The 24,441-nt window shown below is 38.4% G+C and overlaps 1 protein-coding gene across 5 annotated transcripts; it reads left to right on the top strand.

Annotated features, from left to right (window-relative positions):
• Window positions 1-243: 243 nt before the first annotated feature.
• Window positions 244-24,434, top strand: LOC140915604 (F-box/LRR-repeat protein 21-like). Of its 5 annotated transcripts, XM_073355516.1 has the most exons (8): window positions 244-387; window positions 873-1,022; window positions 7,193-7,292; window positions 8,155-8,283; window positions 15,330-15,788; window positions 17,601-17,723; window positions 20,962-21,133; window positions 22,940-24,434. In XM_073355516.1, the coding sequence occupies exons 5-8, from the start codon at window positions 15,417-15,419 to the stop codon at window positions 23,581-23,583; spliced, it is 1,311 nt and encodes a 436-aa protein (XP_073211617.1). In that variant the 5' UTR covers window positions 244-387; window positions 873-1,022; window positions 7,193-7,292; window positions 8,155-8,283; window positions 15,330-15,416; the 3' UTR covers window positions 23,584-24,434. The 5 variants fall into 5 exon arrangements, with proteins under 5 accessions (XP_073211617.1, XP_073211614.1, XP_073211613.1 ...); XM_073355513.1 differs by lacking the exon at window positions 873-1,022 and having other exon boundaries at window positions 7,197-7,292; XM_073355512.1 differs by lacking the exon at window positions 873-1,022.
• The last annotated feature ends 7 nt before the right edge of the window (window positions 24,435-24,441 follow it).

The following is a 24,441-nucleotide window of genomic DNA, read 5'->3' as shown; positions in this document are numbered from 1 at the left end:
GGGGAACCGACACAGCAGGTTCCCTCATCCCCATTTTAAGCACCGAACCGCTCAGCACAAGCTGACGCGCTCCGGAAGCCCCCGCCTCCTTGCGGCGCCGCAGAGGCAGCTGACGCTAGAACGGACTTTCCCGCCACCTAGCGGCGGAAGAACAGAAACGCGCAGACGACGCATGCGTCAGGTCACAGGTGCCCGGGAGCGAGCAGCGCATGCGCTGCAGGGAGTGCCTTTGGCTGGGGAGTCTGGGAAGAAGCTCCACCACCCCCCCCCGAGGCACGGCAGCGGACGGTGGCTCTGCTGGCTCCCTGTTGGCCTAGAAGGTTCTGACCCCCCCCCCCGGCCCCCCGAACCCCTCAACTCAGTCGGCCGGCGGGGGGCATCGCGGCGGTGAGTGTGAGGGACCTGGGGGGTGGCCGGCAGGCGCGCCCGGGGGAATTGCTCCTGCACAATAGGGCCCTGAGAGCGGGCCGAGCGGCGGCAGCAGCTCTGGGAACGGGGGATAGGCGCTGTTGTCGGGCTGCGCGGGGGCAGCCGACGGGGGGCGCTGTTGGGGCCGAGGAGGAGGCGGTGTGGACGTGAATGAGGGGTGGGCGGGGTTGGGGCCGGGAGCGACGGGGGAGGTGGCGGGGGGCTGAGGGTGTTGCAGGCTGTCGACGGGGGCGGGGGGATGGAGCCCTAACCCGCACCGTCAGGAGCTGCCGCAGCAAGTGGCCATTGGCCTCTTAGACCTTAATTCACTCTGAGCCCCAAAGCTGCTTCTGCTCCTGACGTCCGTCCTGCCGTGTGCGTGTCTCCGGTGGTTGTTTATAAACAGCGGCCCAGCTGCTGAGGTTATTATGGTCTCCTCCCCCGTTCGGGTTGGGCTCTTTCAGACTGGTGCCCTCGGAGTGAGAGGAGATAAAAGTGAAATATCCCTGACATCTCCACTGCTGTTAAGCAAAATCTTCCATCAGACACTAAACTCATTTGGACACCTCTTCTCAGGGGAGAGACTTGGAGATCCTGGTATCTAGTAGGCAGAGGTAATATTGACATTAACTGAAAGGAACAAGTGTTTCAGTGATACTCTGTTAGGCTTGGCTGGGTTGTTGTCACCTTTCAGTTTGTAGCTGAAGCTGAACTGGGGGCTCGGTCAAAAGACTTCTCATAGTTGTTAGTCTCTGCAATTTTTTTTTTTTTTTTTAAAAAAGGAGAGTGTCAGGTTCAAAAGGAAGGATTTTTCTAATTTGGAGTGCACAGAATACTACTTAAAATTAGGGTGAAATGCTTCAGGAAACACTGTAGGGAGCATCTTAATTTCTGTTATTCCATAAAGAATAGGGAGAGGTGATAGGTAAAAATACTGTAGGGAGGCCTTTAAAGTGTTTCATTGAAGCACTGAATAAATTATGTAATAAGGAGATTTAAAAGAAGCAGCTTTAAGATAAAACTGAAAAAGGGGATTGCTTTTCAAACAGAAGTTTAACAGGATTTCTGAGTAACTGCTTTTTACTACTTGGAAAAACAAAAGATTAAAGTCATGGGTAAAAGTACGCAACAAATTCTATAACTTATTTTTAAAAATTATTTGGGCTAACAGATTAGAACCTTTTTGAAAGTCTGGCACCCACCTTCATATTTAAAGTAGCTGTCATCACACGCATTCTGACATACATACATACATTGAAGGAGGGAGGAACGACAATCAGTTGTTATGAAGAGAGCTTATCTTTTTACATTCAAATAGCATTCTGAAGTAAGTGTATTCCAGTTGTCAGTACTTAGAGGACAGAGTTTCACACAATGAAACATCTCCTGACCAGGGTGGTGTTTATCTTACAAAAATGTCAAGCTGTCTCTTTCCTCTGATATAACAGTAGTCCCATCTTAACTGGTAATTGAGTATAATTAGTTTCCTATTACTGACTTCACTCTTATTTCTTTAAGCTTTGACTTTCCCTTTATTTAGGACCTGATGCTGCTCTCAGTGAAGGCAATGGGAGCAGACACTAAGCCATTAAACTCCATTGAAGTGGTTCTCACAACAAATTTTTTGGTGGCCTCAGTGCAGCCACCGACTCTTGCTTTTTCTTAAATTTTCTTAATTTACTTAAATGTTCTTAAAATACTTTAGGAAAAACAAATGAATGTGCACATATATGTTTCCAAATCATTGTAATTGATTTATGTAGGTTTTTGGTTTTTTGCAGACTCAATAACAAAAAATAATGTACTTGTATTTTGGTGCATCTGACCCCTGCTGCCTCCACTTGGCACCCAACCCCCAAATCACCTCTAGCTCTTGCTGCCTCTCTTAGTCCTCAAGGATCCCCCAAACCCCCATTGGCTCCCCACCATCCCCCCGGGCCCTGCTGTTCCCTCCCCCCAACGCTTCCACAGCCATGCACCCTGTGCTTATTCTGCATCTTGACCACAGTGCCTTGGAAGACCAGCCCTGCTGAAGCCCAAAGCTTGAGCCCCATGGCTTGAGCTGGGGTTTTTATTTATAATAGTATTCAAAGCAAATACTGCTTTCTTTGGGATGTATGATCTTGGCTAAAGAGGATGGGGGGGAGCGGGGACAGCTTTCTTATAGGTAACATTTTAGATTCCTGTAAATGAACACCTTTTTAAAATTGAATTTTCACCTATTATTCTGTCTTTGCATACTTTCTGTGCTAATTAGGCTTGTCAGTCTTGCTTGTTTTAGTGTCTTCACTTCTCTCTGGTTTTTGTTCACAAGCACAAAACAGCTTTGTTTGCATTGCACACACCGCGGGTAATGTATTAGTTTAAAAACTTTCTATTGGAATCCTGAGCATCGGGCTTGTGAGAGACATTATAAAAACACACATTAAATAGATCTGGGAGAGAGAGTTGGTTAATTAGGTTTCTCACAGTTCTCTAGGCTTTAGCTAAAGTACAGATTGCTGAGTTATTTGAAATTTATTTGCTTTAAATTCTATTTTGCAGAATAAGAATTACAGGAAACCAAATAAGAATGATTAGTTAGTATTTACAGTGTTTAAAAGAATGACACCAGCATACGATGTTAACAATATGGGATGTTAAAACTTGTCAGGCAATAAATATAATACATTGATTAAAGATCTCTCACACTCGTATTATGTAGGCAAACTTTCTTAATTCTTTACTATTCTAGACAGATGATTTTGGTACCAGGTATGCATTTTAACTATGCATTCTTAAATACAGAATTATGTCAGTGTGTCAATTAAATTATGGACTGCCTGTGGCAGTCCAGCCAAACACTAAAGTTTGCATTTTAGAAATTTAAACCAGTTATTTAATTACTACGAATGTCAACTCATTTACCTTGCCAAGGTGATACTTGCAGCCAAGCTCTTCCAGTTTTTCCTCACACATCACTCTAACCCCCAAATACAGTATGCACATAATGATTTGAAAACTATTCTAATATCTGTGGAATTTCACCACTACTATATATTCTAAATGTCACTTCAATCAGTTGTTCAAATAAGGGGAAAAAATCTTAAACTTACAAGTCAGGTCAAAGCTTTTTCATCTTTGGAAAATTGTCAACTTTTTATCACAAAATTTCTGATTTCTAGATTGATCTCTGAAACATTCAAGGCTTGAAAACATTCAAGGCTTCTCTCAGTTATCTTTTAGTGGGGTTAAGCAGTGTCTCGTTACACTAACGTGGCCCAGCATTTATAATTTTTTGTGGCTTCAAAACTATAAATAGCTTATTAATCTTAGTTGTCTAGAAAACATGTTAAATCAAAGTTGTTGGTGAAACACAAGTGTTCATCATACGTATTTAGCTATTTACAGTTACTTTAACTTAAGTATGTACTTTCTAAGAAGCATGTAGCTTAATAGCCAAGTTGCCAGCTGAGCAAAATTACATGTTTTTTGGTCAGGGTGTTCTGTCTTGCTTTCAACTCCTATGCCGGTTGGATGTTTCAAATCTTTGCCACTAGCCTGGGTCACTTTTTGACCTGCCCACATAACTTCACCAAGAAGAGGAACCAGCCTTCAACACCTTCAACACCTATCAGAAACTGTATAAAACCAGCCTGGTTTTGTTCAGCAATTCTCTCCTTCAGAATAAAAAAAATCCTGACAAAGAACATGAATTTTTCCCGAGTGACAATTTGCATTTTTGTTTCTCAACTGTTTACCATTCAGTCCTGGAATCAAGAACTTCAAGGAAAGTTTATTAATCTTTAGGTGCAGTTATCTTATGCTATCAAGTTTGTGTAAAACATGTTAGACCTCACCAGTTTGTGCAAAACCTCTTGGGACATAATGGGTTGCAAGAGACATTTTATCAAGGCAATCATTTAACAGCTGCCCGTTATTTTAGTTCCAGTCAGCAACATACTTCTCCAGACTCTTTCCCTCTCTCTTGTGGTGTAACCTTTGGCCAACCTTGCATAGCTCTTTGTTCTTTTCCAATTTGCAGTTTCTGTCACCACTCCTAGATGCCTAAAGAAATGTCTGTTTTGAAGCTAGAGTATCTTTACGTAAAGTTTCTTCACATTCCTTGTTTTCTGTACTTGTTTAGTAGTTCATCATGCAGCAGTATAAAGTTATTTGCTTGATCAAACACCAATAGGATGTAAGTTAAACAATAAGGCAAAGCAGCTGTCTATACACTGTACAAATACTTGGTTATTCCCTACAGTTCAGTGACAAGATTGGTAGGATCACTTCTTATGTTAAGCTTTATGTGCAACTGCTAGTTATACCGTCGGACAGACCTTATGGTTATTTAGCTCTTATAACATTTGGTTAGATTTATCTTAAACTTTCACTTCACATTGGCTTCTCCGCATAAGTGGAGTACCTTTTTAATAAGAAACAAATACCTTGTTATACCTTTGTTAATTATTAGTCATATTTATTATTACATTTCTTTTTAAACTAGATGGCATTGTCTGCACTATGTGCAATATTTTTGTCTTAATTACATTAAGGAAATTTCTTTATACTGCAGGAGTTTGCTTCTTTTCTGAAAGCCTTAGGTAACTTTAAATTTTCTGAGTGGTAGCCGTGTTAGTCTGTATCAGCAAAAAGAACAAGGAGAACTTGTGGCACCTTAGAGACTAACTAATTTATTTGGTCATAAGCTTTCATGGGCTAAGACCCACTTCACCAGATGCCTGGAGTGGAAAATACAGTAGGCACACGTACGCACACACCGTGAAAAGATGGGAGTTGCCATACCAACTCTAACGAGACAGATCAATTAAAGTTGTTTTGTTAGAGTTGGTATGGCAACGCCCATCTTTTCATGTTGTGTGTGTATCTTCCTACTGTATTTTCCACTCCAGGCATCTGATGAAGTGGGTGTTAGCCCACAAAAGCTTATGCCCAAATAAATTTGTTAGTCTCTAAGGTGCCACAAGTACTTCTCGTTCTTTACATTTTCTGTATGTCTTCCAAAATTTTAATCAATACTGTCATATGCAAACACAAACCATTATTAGATTAAATGTAATTGCTTGATTTACTGTATAAATCTGTATTATGAACTTCTGATATTTCAATAAAAGGAAAAGGTAAGAGAAATCTACTTCATTACAAATTATAGTTTGTGGTTAGCTTAAGTCTCCAACTGTTGTATAGTTACCCAGTCTGATTCTTTGTGAAACACAGAAGCACCTGTTTGATTTACTGTATAAATCTATACTGGGACCGTCTAAGCATATTCAGAAAAGGAAAAGTAAGAGGAACGTATTTAACTGTGAATTGTAAATTATGATGATCTTAAATAACTAGCTGTTATAGTTACCCCAACCTAAATCTTAATGAAACACAGAAGCATCTCCTACTTTTTGGCATGTTCAGATTCATAAGTGTGCTATTGGTCAAAGTTATAATAAACAAATCACCAAAGATGATATTGGAAAGCTGTGGCATTTGAGATAATTAAGTAGAAGGTGACTGCAAATAGCATTCTTGCCTTAGACCAGGGGTGAGCAAACTTTTTGGCCTGAGGGCGACATGGGGGTTGCAAAACTGTACGGAGGGCCAGGTAGGGAAGGCTGTGCCTCCCCAAACAGCCTGGCCTCTGCCCCCATCTGCTTCCTCCCACTTCTCACCCCCTAACTCCTCACCCATCCAATCCCCCCGCTCCTTGTTCCCTGACCACCCCCTGCTCCTTGACAAGGCCCCCAGGATTCCCATGCCTATCCAACTGCCCTCTGGGACCCTCTGCCCCTTATCCAACCTCCCCGCCCCCATACCGTGCCGCTTAGACCAGCATGACTGGCTTATTGGAAAACCTGGGAGGTGGGCAGGCACAAGCGCACTGTCCGCACAGTGGCGTAACTGCAGGGGCGGGGGGACAGCAGGGGAGTGGCCGGGGACTAGCCTCCCTGGGCAAGAGCTCAAGGGCCGCGCAGGACGGTCCTGCGGTTCCTAGTTTGCCCACCTCTGCCTTAGACTATAGTTTCTCAAATTGAACAATGATGGAAGAAATACCAAAGTGCTGAAAATAGGACAGATGGGATGAGTGAGCCTTCTCTTAGTATTTTCCAGAAATACCAAAAAGTACTGAAGTACCGCATTAATATCCACTCTATGCTCTCACAAAAATAACCTTACTGATCTGATTATGGGAAAGAGATTCTTAATGCTGTTTTAAAACAGATGAAATTGATCCAGAGAGCTCCTTATATAGTATCATAATGTGATAAAGGAAATAAATCTTTGACACAGAAAAAACAAGGAAAAGCCTATATAGTTGCTCTTTAATATACTTAGTGTTTTCTGTGACTTTAGATTACATTAATACTTAATTTGGGTAGTGATTTTTTTTTTTTTTTTTTTTTTTAGCTCAGTGCTCACGGCAACACATGACTAGTAGCATTGGATCAGTAGAACAATTGTTTAAACTCCTTCATATAATTTGCCCAATACACTTACTCTTAACTTGTAACACTCATCTTTCAATTTCATGCTTATCTTCAGCAAAGACTACCAATTCTGTCTGTAGTATTTGCAGTATGGAAAAACATCTACATGACATTGGGCTGACACAACCAAACTTGTTTTTGCTATGCTGAGGGATGCTAAATTTCTCTGTATAAACGTCTGTAGGGAAGGTGAAGGCTAATGAGGTGACTGTAGTTCCTTATTAACTCACTCATTCTTATACTGGATGGAATCTCAGTGTTAATTTTTAAACTTAAATGTTTTTTGTCGCATTTTTATCTAGTCAGGAAGTGAAAGCAGACAGATGCTGGTGAATGCCCCATGGCCGCGGCTACCACAGTTCATTTGTCCACTACCCACCATAACTTGGAAGCTTTCTTTAGGTAAGAAAATTGTCTCAGACTGTCCTATACAACTTTCAAAATTGGTCTTTTATATCTAATTATGTTGGTTCTATAACTTTAGTTGTAAAATATCTGTGCATGTTGTATGTCACATTTGCTTTGTTTTCAGTTGTGGTCTTATGCATAGTATATTTGTGTAATTACTAATATATTATTTACTGTCAGTTTTCTTGTATACTGTAATAATAACATTCTTGCAGAAAGGTGGTGCAGGTGCAGAACAACCAACAGTGATCAAGGATACAGTCAACTTAAAAACAAAACAAAACAAACTTTTGTTAGGAACATCGTGTAACAGTGGGATGTACAAGTAATACAAGATTACTATAGCTGAGAGACACTGAAGTTAAAAAAAAAAAAAAAAATCTCTGGATGCTGTCTACAGATTCTGTCCTGTGTTTTGGTTGCTTAACATCGGGCAAGTACAGCTCCCCAGCTCTTAGATTCTCTTGTGTGAGCTGAGCAGCACCTTTTTTCCTGCCCACACATGGAAGCTTGTGTATCCCTTTACAGACTTGTTTGGTTGAGGGGAATGATATAGTTGTGGTGGTGGTTTAATAATATGGTATTGATTGTGTAACTTCAATCCCTATAGTTGTGCAACTAATGCTAACTGGGTGCATTCTGAAGGTATAAAGTGGCACAAGGTTAGAGCCATGCACCTTGGAGATCACTGTTCTGTTACAAAACTGTTTGCTGAGCGAACATTTTGAGACTAGCTTCTTCAGTAGTGCTCTTCGTTTAATTAAAATACTTTTAGAATTCTTAAAGAATTCTTAAAGTCCCTCATGGGTTTCCCAGACTTTGCAGGTCAGTTTGTCTTTGGTCGATGACTTCACAGGTCAGTTCATCTTCTGGGACCCCTCCCTGCCTTCTGGATTCATACATACAGGATGACTCAGCAATGGGATGGATGTTCAAACACCTGAAAGGTGCTGATGTTAGACAGGAACTTCCACATTCTTTGGAGGTATGTGTGCATGTGCACCTCTGATTCAAGGCTACCTTGATTGTATCACGTGAAAATTAGACTGTAGTTAACTTCAGTTGTAGAGAATATATTGTAAACTATTTTTAAGAAATAGCTGTATATGTGACATACATCTTATTTTAGATTTTAGTTAATGCCAGAATGGAACAGAAGGTTCTGTGAACACCTATGTATAAAAGGAAAATTAAAAAAAAATCTACATTTATAGTGATTGTCCATGATCTATAAGCAATAAACTTTTTTTTTCATATTGTGGTTCTAAATTTGGCATCACGTAACATTGTGATGCAACTTTGCAAGAGTTTTAAAGTATTATAGAAGTATATAGAATACCAAAACTATATCAGACTCAAAAATAGCTAAGCTAAAATAATATGATAGTTAATGTAATAATTACCATATTTTGTTCTTATGGCTGACAACCTGCAGTCTGCATTTCATGTACCATATATATTCAGCATTTACAAGATACTACTTATACCACTCTTTGGCCTCACCCTCGCATATGGGGTGTGGTCACACTCTTGCAGTCTCATGATTCCCAACTGCCCAAACAATCCTTGGGGACCAATGGCAGCAGCCGCAGTTTACAGCAAGCCTCTGCGCACTATCTCCTCATCTATACTGAGTGCCAAGTGTCTGCTTCTGAGCAACTGACCCTTTATGTTTAGAGAAAGGGTATCCACAGTTTTCATAGTTGTATCATTTAGATGATTTAGAGTCATAGGAATAGAATTAAAATTTTAGCAGGGTGTACTAGTTTGTGAAATTTTGAAGTGGATAATACGTTGCATGCAAAAAGATGCAATAAAACATAATATTGCAAGGGCAAGCACTCAAAATTTGGAAATGCTAGGATTAAGGTTGCCAATGTAACCTTAATTTGGCCCCCTTATGTGATCGTTGTAATGCATATGTGCAACATTTTTTCCATATGTGCTGATGGCAGAGGAATGGTGAGACTCTCTCTGGAGAGGCGTCTTTTGGGCACAGACTCTTCTTCCCATTTACCCCCAGCCATGACCCCTTCTGCCCTGTCTCTTCGCCAGTCATGGTTCCTAGTCCCATTCTCCTTACCTAGCAAGCCCCAGTTTCCACTCCTGAGGCTTCTTATCCCAGTCGTAGTCTAGCCAGGCCTAGTCTCACCCCTCTGAACTTCCAGTCCCAGATCCCCCCAGCCTCCATTCATCACGCACCACCTATGTTCCCTATCCCCATGGTCTCTTTCCCAAGGCTCCTCATCTAGTATGTGTCTTGTCTCTCCAATGCTTTTTTGGATTTTAGTCTCCCCGCACACTGGCGCTCATCCAGTCACAATCTAGCCCACCTAATTTGGCTGTTGTCCTTCTGCATTCAAACTGAGATCTCCTCTTCCATCCTTCCTGGGCCCAGCAATGATGTCGTTGAGAGCACAGGAGACCAACTCTCAGTTCTGCTGTCCAGCCTGGCCTGCAGCAATCTTGTGCAACAATTTCAAGGAAAGTCCTGCTCAGCTCCAAGCTGGGGCATGCAATCAAAATCTTAAGGACATTTAGCTGTGAAGCTCTAGCAAGTCTCTTCTGAGCTTGTGTAAGATGTAGTGTGTCAAAGGTTTATAACTTGGCCAATTTTGGGCAGATTTTCACGGAAATAATGAGGCACATCCTAGAAATAAAAGACTCCCCCTGCCAAATGAAAGTCCCTCATGCAAAGCATGTGGTTGCTAATCAAAGAAGATGGTGCCAGAAATTAACATGGGAAAGCATGTTTTCCCTATACCTTATTCTTAGAAATAGCTGAGCTACTTTGGCTGATGGAATTTTTTTCAAAAAATTCAGCCGGAGGAAGACCTCTGGCATGGAAAATTTCATCCCAGGCAGTTTAAAGTTGTCAAAGTTACAAGGAACCAAAAACGGAGTCTATAATGGGAAGCTACCAACTCTGCCTGTAATATCAGAATACTAACTTTAATGTTCTACTGCAGATCCATTTAGTGATTCTCTGAACAGTTGTTAAATTGGTCAGTTAGATGACTATCTGACAAAATGGTCTGAAAAGTGAAGCAACACATTAAGTGTATATTAACATAAGCTAGTGTGCTGCTCTTCTTTAAATTAGTAAAAATCAAATTCTTGATTAGATTTGAAACACTCTTTTCATTTAGATCAGAAAAACTTACTATTTAGTCAGTTAAAAAGACAAAACTTCAGTTATTAAATCTCCCAATTTATTGTGACTTCAGTCACAATTTCTTTTTTTAACGTGGTTTTCATCTCCTTATTGCTGTGTGAAGACTACACAACAGGAAACAAGTACAGTGAAACTGCTAATACAAAGAGCAGAATTCTTTTCTCATCTTTCTGTTATAGTAGTCAGAAAAAATAGCTGTATGAGACTGTTCTTGGACCTAATTACCTTTCAAACTTGTAATACTTATAGTATGAAGAGTGGGTGGGTGGGTGGGTGAGAATACTTCTGAATTACTCATTCAAAGTTTCTGAGGAGTTCCTTAACTTTCTGTGTATTGTCTCATATTCTTTGTTTTTTGCCATATAAATATGATCATAGTTCACCATAATCTTTAAAGTGGATTTACTGCTTCTGAAAGCCGCTGGAATAATTTCCCTGGGGATTGAAGTCCTCTATCTACAAAACAGAGAGCAGTGATGCTGGTCATAGTGAGGTATCTCTTCATAGAACTAGTTAGAATGCTGTCTTTCCCACTGGTATTCCCTTGCATTGAACATACCTACTTCTAGTTCTTCAAAGTGGTGTGAACCTTCAGTCTTGTTCAGCTCCTTACTAACCCTGGAAAATCAGGTAGCATCAGTTGTGGAAAATGTCATCTTTCAGTTTTCTAGAAAACTGTCATTTCCTCTCAGAATATGGATCACTGCAGCCAGATCTTTAGTTTTTTCATAGTCTAGATTCCAGAAACTAATTCTAATACTAAGTATGAAAGCTTTGCAGGCACACTATATTGGGGAGAATACAGCTACCCATCTCCTCAGTGGACTAGGATACCATAAACACACCATTTCTGTGTCATAGTCTTTGTTTGCTCCCAGTCTGCTTCTGTTGCCAATTTAAAGTCATATTCTTAATCTTCAGAGCCCTCAGTGTAGCAGGAACTGCCTATAACGTTGACCATGTGTCCATCTAAGATCCTTCCTTTTTGATGAAGCTCCATCAAATCTAAAGCCTTCATGTTCATTCTGTCTCTGGCCTCTTTTAATGTAGCTAACAAGGATGCCAGTTATGATGTGGGCATGTGATTTTCTAAGATTTAGACCTGACTGCCAACTCATTTTGGCCTATACTGTTAGTCCACTTTCCTCAGAGATTGGGGGTACATGCAAAATTTTACTCCCTTCCCCCTGCTTGGCAACATGAAGCTGCAGCTCTAGTGCAGCTGGGAATTTAGGCATCCAACTCCTATTGGCTTGCCCCAGCTACCATTTGTACCTTTGAAAATCTCCCTCTTTATCTCCAAACCATAGAGATATAAGACAGTAATATCAGAAACCTGGAAGTTCCTGAAAAGGTGAAAGTACATCGGTATTTCAGATGTGGTTGGATGTTTGGGAGAGGTACTGGCTTTAATTTTGAAACACCCTTAATATATAGAAGGTGCTTACTGGGATAAGAGTTACCTTCCATATTTTAATTGATAAAAAAAACTTCTTATAAAGTTCATGGACTAAAAGGACAAGGAAGGGGTTTGTTGTAGTTGTGTTGGTCCTAGGATATTAGGCAGACAAGGTGGGTGAGGTAATATCTTTTATTCGATCGATTTATGTTGTGCAGTAAAAGCTTGTCTCTCTCTCTCGCCAACAGAAGGTATTACCTCACCCTGTCTTTGTAAGAAAGGGATTTTGGTTTTTTCAGATATTGTCCTAAAACAAGCAAAAAGTTAGGCTTTTCATCATTGAGATTAATTGTCTCAGGTTTCTATAGTACCCGGTATACTGCAAAACGTTGGGTGAGAATTGTTTAGTTTTCATAGACATTCTGTTTGTAGAGAAGTAAGAGTTGACATTCAATCCGTATGCTTTATCTGTGGCATACTGATAAACCCTCTAGAGATTGTATTAATGACTTCTTGGATTAACATGCTTTGGTTGTATTCTGTTTAATTTACACACTCCTATGTGTATCTTAAACTGTAATATGTACTGAAGTCTGGTCCATAAAGTTCAACATCGCCTTGAATAGTTCCATTTTCATGAGAAAGTGGGGAATTGAACTCCCTCTAATTCCAAAGATGCATCAAGGCTGATTAAATTATTTAACGAGTTTTGCTTGACTTGTGAGTGCTTTATCTGTTTAGTGTCTAGAACTAGTTTTGGAAACTGACAAAATGCCATAATATCTTCAAGAATTGGTTAGCACTGGAAAAAAACCAAGAAAGTGGGAAGGTCCCTTTAAAGGAATTTGAAATGGGACATAATCTGTGCATGACACTTCCATTTCATGTTCATGCTGTCATAGTTTGGTTCTTAAGTATACCTAGCCACAATATGTATATGGCCTTTATGCAGTTACATATTGTGAAAATGTAAAATGCAAACAAATCACAATTAAATAGGTCCTTTTAGACCAACCTAATTTCTTTTTTGTGGTTAATTTTTTATTTTATTTTACAAAAAGATTGTATAGGCTTCTGAATATGGCACTCATCACAGGGTTTCCAATAGAATTATGCACTTTTACATTTTGTCAGTGCAAGACTAGACAGTACAAAACTACAAAGACATAACAAATTAGGGTAAGTTTTATGGTAGGCAAATAGCAGACCTCTTTTTCATTGCTAATAAAACTAATCTGTGTTTGGATCATATGCTGTAGCAATTTAGATTTAAACCCATAAACAGGCACAAATGTATTGTTGCCTTATGTATGCTGCCCTGTGATTGTGGAATTCGTAACAGCAAGCCTCTAACATAAGGTATATCCTTTCTGAAAGCTCACTACCCATAACAAATGAGTCAGTAGTATCTTTCTTTTTAGAGTTCTAAAAGCAACCCTGAAACCATGAAGTTATGCACATGCCTAAGATGAATTATCACTTGATTGTTTTTTCTTTGGCTGTTATCCTCATTCCTTGTTGCCCAACTAAATTTAACCTTGCAACAAATTTACAAGCTGATGTCTTTTTGTGAAGTATATAGTACATTTTTTGTGTGCTATAAAAGGAGGGGATTGCAACACTTTGTTGCTTTTTTAGGCCAAACTCATTGTATACACCAAGAGCTGCTTGCATTTCTCTGCTCTTTTCCATAAGCACTCTGTTTGCTACTCTCCAACCCTCTCTATTTAAGGAACTACTACAACCCCCCCTCGGCTTCTCCTCCCATGCCAGGGTCCCCAGTCTCCCTCGAGCCCCAGGGATTCTATTTGCCCTCCATTTCAGGGTCCCTCATTCTACCAGCCCACGTGGTCTCTGCATGCCCATTCCTCCCTCCCTTTATGCTACGGGCTCTGTTCCCACCATTATTTATCATCTTTTTATCTGAAAGATAGGACATTCGGTGTATTGCCATAAAATTATATTGGGAGGATGAGAAGAGATGATACAAGGGGTATTGTTATGCTGGAAGGTGTTAGTGGGTTCCATAACCAGTTCTTTAATTGATAGACGACAGTTATATAGAGGGGTTTGAAGCTGTGGCTGTTCAGTACAGATGGTGTTGTGTACCCCAAATTAAGAGAGTTCTGACAGTTGATACCTAACATTCCTGAAAATTCTGGAATTGATCTGATGCAGCACTTAAAAGTTACCATATTAAAGACATGGAAATGCCATCCAGTTTTATGTAAGGTCTCACAAGCTTGGTCAAGAATAAACTAGTTTCTTTGTGAAGTTACAGCGTGCTGAAGTAGGTTCCTTACACTGTAGGGGCAAGTTTCAGATAAATGTCTGTAACCTAGATAAACGTTGCAAATGTGTAAAATAAACTCTAGATCTTTTGTTTATTTTTTTCATCTTTCATCTTTTATGCACTATACCTTGTCCCCACTTCAAAAAAAGTGAAGTATTTCAAAAGCATTGAAGTTCTAGGTTATGTGATTCAAAAACTCTTCTGTGGGTTCATCCACTTAGTTTGATCAGTGTGTCTTGCCTTGCTTTTATGTGCAATAATATTTTGTGCCTTTGCCTTTTTCTAAAAAGGAACATGGGTGAAAGTAGGTATTCAGAAGTTCATTGAATTAGATTTACCTGGACAAGCTGTTAGGCAGTGTGGGGGTGATTCTTCCTCAGACTTCACAATTCAGTGGCACTTAATTTTCCTGTGTAGACAAGCCTTAATCCAGATAAACTAAAGTGAATTTAAAGTGGATTGATTGGTCCACATTAAATCCTGTCTTGACACTTACACAGAGTTAAAGTGATCTTAACTTGGTTTAGCTTAATTCACTGAATTAGTCATTTTAATGCTAAACACTATGTGGACACTCTTACTCAATGCGGTTTAACTAATCCACTTTAAATTCACACCTTTAATCAATTTGGATTAATTTTTGCTAAATCTCTATGTAGACAAGCCCTATTTTGCCATATTGGCTAAAAGAATAAGACAAAAAGTGGCATGGCATTTCACAGGTCCATCACTTTGGGAAAAAATATGCATTGACAGTGTATCTTAAACTGTAACAAAGACAAATATGCTCTTAGAAATTACTAATGGACCCGCTAGTTCGAGCCTACTTACTTAAACCTAGTAGCAAATCCCATATTTTTATTTGCAGTGGAAACTTATGTGTATAGTTAACTTTTTTTTTTATTTTATATATTTTTTTTTATTTTTTAGAAGGCAGTTGGTGGTACGCTTACATGAAATACTGGCAGATGAAATTGTCCTTGGGTAGCTCATCTGGACCTAGGAAATTTGGTTTCATTAATTACATTACAGAGCATACCTTATGTATGGAAATGAGACTCTTACTACTGTGTGTACATTGTATCAAGTGCAGAGACATTTTGTATGATAGGGTTTGATAACATGTCTGTTTTTGTTTTACTGATCTTCTGTACTTTTTTTTAGAGATCTATTGTACTTGAAAACGTACAGAAAGCTTTGTACCTTCATTACATCACACCACTCTAGTACCTGAAATTGTTTGCTCTCAAAATGAAGAGAATCAGGCGGACTGTTAAAACTGAGAACTCTGTTCTCCAAGCACCACAAAGATCAAAAAAGCAGAAAACATTTTTCTATGGATCAGCATTTGGCAAGTCTCACCTGCAAACCTTGATGGACTGGGGAACCCTGCCACTCCATGTAGTTTTACATATTTTTCAGTTCTTGCCTTTAGTAGATAGAGCACGGGCATCTTCTGTTTGCCGAAGGTGGAATGAAGTTTTTCATATTCCTGACCTGTGGAGGAAGTTTGAATTTGAGCTTAACCAACCAGCTACTTCTTATTTAAAGTCTACTCACCCCGATCTGATTCAGCAAATTATCAAGAGACATGCTGATGATCTGCAGTATGTCAGCTTCAAGGTAAAGATAGGAGTGGAGGCTTGTTTTGTCATTTTACAGGACGGTGGTGTTTGGATGTCTGTAAATTGTATTGCATCTCCATCCAAAAACTTCTTCTTTTTTTAAGGATAAATTGGTATGACTATTTTATTGAATGCATGGAAAGTTATATTCCAAGATGTTTCCAGCAATTTTTTTTCAAAAGGAAGCACTTGCTAAAATTATGTACTTCCTGTACATGCACAGTATCTAGTTCACATGATTTTCATAGCCTGTTGTATTTAATTTAGCGTACTATTTTAAAAAATTTATTTTGCACAACATTGTAGTAAATTTGACTTTAAATAGTAGCTATTTTACCTTTTGTATTTAAAAATTACAAGACCAGTATTGTTAGTGGAAGTATTCTGTAAGACTAGGATTGACATCCTATCCACAGTTTTTCTTATAGTGGCACTAAACTAAGTTCTCTACCGACTAATTCTCAGCTTCTGGGAGGGAAGGAGGGAAGTAGTATTTTCTACCTCTTAGACATAGCAATTTAAAGCAGAGAGGTAAAGAAAATGTAATCAAAATAGTATATCTAACTACATATGTTAAAGGATATATCAAAACTTTTTATATGCTGCACATGAATATTGAGAAATGTTAATATCCAAGAAACAGCACAGTAATGTTTACACACACAAGTGTTAAGTTCATGTTTAGAGTACCACCTTAACGTAGTCCTCCCTTTATTCGGGTGTTAGACCATTCAGATGATATTAATGTAGCTTGTCTTGGAGATACACCACTCGAAGTATAGCAATTACGTAGATAGAATCTACGCTGGAAGACCGTCTTAATTACATGTGGGGACTATAATGTTATCAGGTCCCCTTGCATGGGTGAATTTCTAGTGTAAAATAGCCCTAAGTTTGTGAACACCACAGAGGGGGAGTTAATGTCAAAGTCAGGTTTAAACTCAGAAGTTTCTTTCTCCTAACACTGTCATTAGTAATTTTGTTTTTTAGTTGCCTTCAGAGTTCTTCTGATGCAGTTCTGTAGCAGTCCATGGTTAACATTTTAATCAGTTACTTTAAGTACATGTAGCTACTTCACGTAGTACAACTGATTTGCTTCTTAATATGTCATCTGCATAGTGATCTAGATAACAATATGTAGCTCATATCTTAAAGCTCTTGACAAAGGAGGTAGGTATCACCCCCATTTTACAGATGTGGAAACTGAAATACAGATGTAAAGAGGCTTGTCCAAGGTCTTCCAGCAGACAGTGGCAGAGTCATGAATAGAACCCAGGTCTCCAAGTTTCACTAGGCTACACTGCGTGTAATGTGGGCCACTTTGCTGGATTACTTTTATTTATCCTGTTTTTAGACCAGAATAAACCCCAAAAGTCTGACAGTTGATAATTATGAAGGAGGAGGCATCAGCTATGGAATTATGCTATACATTAACCTGCAATTCAGTACTAGTCATGCGTCCAAATTGTTGATAAAGAAATGCAGAGATGAGGCAAATCAAAGATAGATGGATAACCTTAAGATGTCTGGTGTTATCAGGACTGTCAGAACAGGGTTTATCTGATAATCACACAGTGTAATAAGTATTGTAGGCAAGTACTTTCCATGACTCTTTGCTGCCTTCAAATTATTAACCGCTTAATAAGTTTCACATTCCTTTCTTGGAGCAAATAAAAGTTGGTATAGTGCAATCTACTAGTTAAAAAAAACTGGTGCTACTCTATTTTGGATATTAAATATATTTTATCATGCTGTTGACTTTCTAGGAAGCAATACAAAATGACTTCAGGGTTTTCAAATTGTCTTTTAGGTTGATAGTAGTACTGAGTCTGCAGAAGCTGCCTGTGACATCCTTTCTCAATTGGTGAATTGTTCTATCAAGACATTAGGTTTGATTTCAACAGCAAAACCAAGTTTTATGAACGTCTCCAAGGTAATGTCCTATGGACTCACAAATTTTACCTTGATAGTGTAACAAATCATTTAATATCTAAGCATGTTAAACTATGTAGATATTATTATTGAATTAAAAAGAAAAGTAATTTTTACAAACCCAAGACTTTAACATTAAAGTACCCAAATGCACAAAGTTCTATTTCTTGCCATATATTTCTCTAAACACTCATTTTCATGTTTGTATTTTGAAGTATGACCTACATTTGACAACACTCCGTTCTTAGAGAACTTTTTGCCCCACTGATACTGGCTTCTATAAAACTAGTAACTATATATCCACAACTCTAGGTCATGTGGCCTTGATTATGGCCCTAGTTGGGAATGTATCTAAGCATTTGCTTATGTCCTATTGATTGAATGAGTCTTAAGACTGTGCTGAAGCATGGTTATTAATCCAGACTTGGAACATCTGGGAAGCAAATGCATGGCTCAAGACTAGGGCTGTCGATAAATCACACTTAACTCATGCGATTAATTCAAAAAAATGAATCGTGATTTAAAAAATTAATAATGATTATGATATCACACGGTTAAACAATATAATACCAATTTAAATTTATTAAATATTTTTGGATGTTTTTCTACATTTTCAAGTATATCGATTTCAATTACAACACAGAATAAAAAGTGTACAGTGCTCACTTTATATTTTTTATTACAAATATTTGCACTGTAAAAATGATAAATAGTATTTTTCAGTTCACCTTATACAAGTACTGTAGTGCAATCTCTTTATCATGAAAGTGCTCCTTACATATGTATTTTTTTGTTACATAACTTCACTCAAAAACAAAACAATGTAAAACTTTAGAGCCTACAAGTCCAGTCAGTCCTACTTCTTTTTCAGCGAATCGCAAAGAGAAACAAGTTTGTTTACATTTACAGGAGATAATGCTGCCCACTTAATTACAATGTCACCTGAAAGTGAGAACAGGCGTTCGCATGGCACTGTTGTAGCTGGCTTCACAAGATATTTACGTATCAGATGTGCTAAAGATTCATATGCCTCTTCATACTTCGGCCATTGTTCCAGAGAACATGCTTCCATGCTGATAACACTTGTTTAAAAAAAAATGCGTTAATTAAATTTATGACTGAACTCCTTGGGGGAGAATTGTATGTCTCCTGCTCTGTTTTACCCACGTTCTGCTGTATATTTTGTTATAGCAGTCTCGGATGATGACCCAGCACATGTTGTTCGTTTTTAAGAACACTTTCACTGCAAATTAGAAATTTCACATTGGTATCTTCTTTGCATTTTGTCAAAAGATAGCTGCAACACTGAATCCAGGATTTAAGAATCTAAAGTGCCTTCCAAAATCTGAGAGGGGTGAGATGTGAAGCATGCTTTCAGAAGTCTTAAAAGAGCAATAATCTGGTGCAAAAAACTACAGAACCCAAACCACCAAAAAAGAAAATCAACCTTCTGCTGGTGGCATCTGACTCAGATGATGAAAATAAGCATGCATAGGTCCACACTGCTTTGGATCGTTATCGAGCAGAACCTGTCATCAGCATGGACGCGTGGCCTCTGGAATGGTGCTTGAAGCATCAAGGGACATATGATAGGAGGCCGGTGGAGCCCCACTCTGGGGAGGCTAGCCCCAGCTCTGCCCCTTCCACCCAGAGCCATGAGATTCCCTGTGTGCCCCCTGCCCGGAGGAACCCCAGGCTAGCTGTAGCCCGGAGTGTGTCTTCCCCCCCCTCCCCCCCGGCTAGAGGAACCCCAGGCTAGCCGCAGCCCAGAGCTCCCCCTTACCTCCCCCTGCCCAGAGGAGCCCAGGCCAGGCGGGCTGAATCCCCAAGCGAAGCCTCCCCCCGTCTGGAGGAGCTCGGGGCTGGCTGCAGTCATGCCTCACTTTTCCCCTGGGTCATGGGTGGGTTGGGTCCGAGGAGGGAAGGTATCTGTAGAAGACACTTCTTGATATGCCCCATGCGTATTCTGGGGTGGCTGGGGAGGTGGTATGTGCCTCCTCTGCCACCCTGGAACCTGCATGGGGTATAATAAAGCAAAAACCCTGCTGCCAAACTGTGCAACCGGGGGTCCAGTGGCTGTGACCGCGCTGGGGGAGGCAGAGCTTCCCATGGCCTATTATACCTGCCGCCCATGGACATACGAATCTTTAGCGCATCTGGCATGTAAATACCTTGTGATGCCAGCTACAGCAGTGCCATGCAAACACCTGTTCTCACTTTCAGGTGACATTATAAACAAGAAGCAGCATTATCTTCTGCAAATGTAAATAAACTTGTTTGTCTGAGTGATTGGCTGAACAAAGAATAGGGTTAATTGGACTTTGTTTTATTTTTGAATGCAGGTTTTTTTGTATATAATTCTACATTTGTAAGTTCGACTTTTGTGATAGAGATTTCACAACAGTACTTGTATTAGGTGAATTGAAAAATACTTTTTCTTTTTTTTACAGTGCAAAGATTTGTAATAAATAAAGTGAGCACTGTCGACTTTGTATTCTGTGTTGTAATTGAAATCAAAATACTTTAAAATGTAGAAAACATCAAAAAATATTTAAATAAATGGTATTCTATTATTGTTTAAAAGCGCAGTTAATCATGATTAAATTTTTTAATCGCTTGACAGCCCTATTCAAGATTCCAAAATTGTAGTGGTATGAATCAGATCTCCAGAAGTGAGGTGCTACAGTACTTAATTTTACATATGTAAGTATATCGTTTCCTTTTTCTCTCTCAATGAACTAGGGCACAATTATCACTCCATCAGATGTTAGTCCTGAGAGGTCTCGGTTCAGTTTCTTGATGAAAAATTTTTTTTTCTTAATTTGGTATTTTTACTTACTGGTATTCTGTAGCTACTTCAAGCTCTTCATTGTATGCACTTTCTTTTCTTTGAAAAGAGGGGAAATGGGGAAAAGCGCAGAACTGTTTGTGTTCACTGTAAGCATTAAAATAACCCCTAGTTTGAGAGTAAGTACTATATTCTTTATTACATAACTTAGGGGATCGATTAAATAAGAATTTATAATTATATTATAAATTATAAAAATTATAAATATTATAAATATAAATTTATAATTTATAATAGAATAATTATTTTACCCCTTCGGCCCATGTAACACACAACTAGTGGCTCTACCTTGAGGCAAAGGTTCAATCAACTATGCTATGGATATAACAACATTAAATGTCCACTGAAGGATAACTTCCACCCCCCCCCCCCCCCCACTTTCTCTGAACAGGCTCATTTTGCATCAGCACTGACAGTAGTTTTTGTAAACTCCAAGTCATTATCATCCATCAAAATTGATGACACACCAGTTGATGATCCATCTTTGAAGGTTCTTGTTGCTAACAATAGCGATACTCTAAAACTGCTAAAAATGAGCAGCTGTCCTCATGTGTCACCTGCTGGTGAGTAGTAAATCTGATTAAAAAGGAAGTAGTAATGCAATAGTTACTGTTGGGATGCATTTCTGTTAGCCTTTTTTCAGGTACTTAACATTTGGAATAAATTATTCTTCCACTTAAAATCTTTCATGCAAATTCTCAGTTCAGAGGTGGTACTTAAACCTTCCACTTAGCTATTCTCAGTTGTCTAGAGCGTGGGAAAATGTCCTCTTTAATGTTAAGCATTTTTGGAGTAATCAAAGTGAAAGGAAAGCATCAGAATAGTATTGATATACCTTTCATATGACTTTAAATATTTCTGGTTTTATTCCTGTTTCTGGGATTCGTCCGTGCTGTTTCAGTCATTCTAATGCTTTGTTTTACTTCTGTAAAGAATTAAATTTTAGATTTAAAAAAAAAAAATTTAAACCTTCCATGCACTTAGCCCAATATGAAGGCAAGTACTTGTTTATATATAGTACTGTCTCTTTCTGTAACATAAGTATAAAGGACGAGACCCTTGCTGTGTGAAGAAATTTTGCTTGAAATAATGGAGTTGTAAGTATTCAAATTCATGAATTGCTCATAGTGTGCACAGTATTTTCTAAACTAGTCAACTTGTGTTCCATAATATACTCAAGATAACATGAGCATGTACAGTACCTGTATCTCTGTTCATTGAAAAACCATAACTTTATGTGGCTTAGTTGTTTAAAATCAAGTAATGCCGTGCAAAAGAAGTTTTAATACAAATTTGTGATGGGAAATTAGATAACATTGAATTTCCTGAATTATGTAAGGTATTATTATAAATGTTATGCATTTATGTATGGTCATTATAACTTTATCAATGACAAACTCTGCATATTCTGAGTCTAAAAACGTCTTAAAGTGATTTAAAGAAGTTTAGGAGTACTTGTGGCACTTTAGAGACTAACACATTTATTTGAGCATAAGCTTTCGTGGGCAACAGGCCACTTCATCGGATGCATCCGATGTTCTTTTTGTGGGTACAGACTAACACTGCTGCTACTCTGAAACCTGTCATTAAAGAAGTTTGTGAGGCTCTGTTTTTCTCAACATAAATATTAAATGAGTTCAGTTGTGTACTGAGGCTTTTGAATGCCAGCTCAGCTGCAGTTTGCACAACTAAAAATCAAACTGCATTTTTAAATATCATTACTAGTTAAAGCTTCTGTGGACCAAATTGTTCCCTTAGTGACAGATGTGCAACTGGTTGTCTTCAGATTATGCCTCAGTAATACTCGTCCCTATTCATTGCATTCAGTGGCTTTTTACAAGTATGACTGAATTAAATTTAGTAAGCAGTTCTGTTGGTATACAAATAGGCTAAAATTCAGTTCACTCTCTTACAGATGTAGGAGCATTCTAGGGCTAACAGGAGTAAAAAAGCAGTAGGGGGAAAATAATCACTAAAATAAGCAGATACGAACACGCAAAAGAAGCAGAACTGCAGAGTAGGAAGATTCCATATTTAGCCATTTTTCACAGTAGAGCTTCATTTTATATTTTACACTAACTTTTTAAATGAAGAGATTTGTTTGACAGCATTTAGGGGTGCCATCAAATATGAGCTATTGTAAAGCTGACTGCTTTGAACTTCCTCCCAACCTATAAAAACAATCCTTTCTATTATCATTGCTTTTCTGGAAATATTAGACATTGTTCTGGGATATGGGTATACTAAAAAAAACCCACACGGTTTTGTAGTTTGAATAAAATGTTTTAATTTAAGCTAAGTATACAAATATATATTGTAGTTTATAAAAGAAATATATGCAATTTATGTATTTCATTTTTTTGTCTTAGGAATTCTTTGTGTTGCCGACCAGTGTCATGGCCTTAGGGAACTGGCTTTGAATTATTACATACTAAGTGATGAACTGCTGCTGGCTCTCTCTAGTGAGAAACATGTTAATCTTGAACATCTTCGCATAGATGTTGTGAGTGAAAATCCTGGACAAATTGAATTTCATACTATTAAAAAGCAAAGTTGGGATGCACTTGTTAAGCACTCCCCCAAAGTCAATATTGTGATGTACTTCTTTTTATATGAAGAGGAATTTGATGCATTTTTCAGAGAAGAAACTCCTGTTACGCACCTTTACTTTGGTCGTGCAGTAAGCAAAGCCATGTTAGGTCGTATTGGAATGAACTGCCCGAGGTTGATTGAATTGGTGGTATGTGCTAATGGACTTCAGCCACTGGATGATGAACTCATTTGCATTGCTGAACGCTGTAAGAACCTAACAGCGATGGGCCTTGGTGAATGTGAGGTTACCTGCAGAGGTTTTATTGAGTTTGTAAAGATGTGTGGAGGGAGGCTCACCCAGCTTTCTATTATGGAGGAGGTACTAATTCCAGATAATGATTACAACCTGGATCAAATTCATTCAGAAGTCTCGAAACACCTTGGAAGAATGTGGTTCCCTGATATGATGCCTACCTGGTAAACTAGCTATAGAAAGTATTACTATATGGTTAAAACTGGTTAGATCAAGATGTTGCTTACTATGCAAATAAGAAATTGTAAAATAAAGCATCAAAACTTAATTTTAAATTTCTCAAGTTTAATAAACTGCATATAGGCTAAAGCGAAGTGCTTGAGTGACAGTGTTACATTAAATTAGAAAATAGAAGCTCGTATAGTTAACAATAGATACATTGAAAGGATGTCTGTGGGTTAGAGATGTTTCTTCCTCCAATTAAATTAAGCATATTCATTTGGCCTCTGTTAAATTAAATTGTTCCATTAAACACACTTAGTGCAAAGTTTTTTAAGATGTTCTGTGATGTTAGTCTTTCTGATGTGGTTAAAGGGAGTCTGAAGCTAGCCTGCTTGATAGGGAGTTAAATGGAACTTTCAGGTAAACTATTATTTGCAGTGTTTATCCACTTGTTCATCAAAAAATTATTAGTGAACATGCAGAACAAATACTTTGTATCATAATAGCAATCTGAAATAGTGTAGCTAATTAAATCTGTTTTAATGTGCTTGTATACATGTGTTTCAATATTGTGGCAAATTAAGGACTTATGCCGCAATAAAGAAAATTTTTTATTTTAACTCTGTACTCAATTTTTACTTTATCAGTAAGTTATACCATAAAGATAGTGTTGTATAATTCATTGTTTCTCTTCCTATGTACTGACTTACCTGTACAGGAAAAAAACAAACCTTGTTAAAATTGATGTACCTAATTCATGGTGTTTCAGTTCTTGGCTAAGCAGTGAAGCACTTTGGTAACTGTATATAGGAAATAGTAGCTCTTTCATTTGATAAAGTGTATACTTTTATCTTTAAGACCAGT

Source organism: Lepidochelys kempii, chromosome 8 (assembly GCF_965140265.1).
Source record: "Lepidochelys kempii isolate rLepKem1 chromosome 8, rLepKem1.hap2, whole genome shotgun sequence".
Lineage (NCBI taxonomy): Eukaryota > Metazoa > Chordata > Testudines > Cheloniidae > Lepidochelys > Lepidochelys kempii.
Note: the sequence above shows the minus strand (reverse complement) of the source record. Positions and strands in the feature narration are given on the sequence as shown.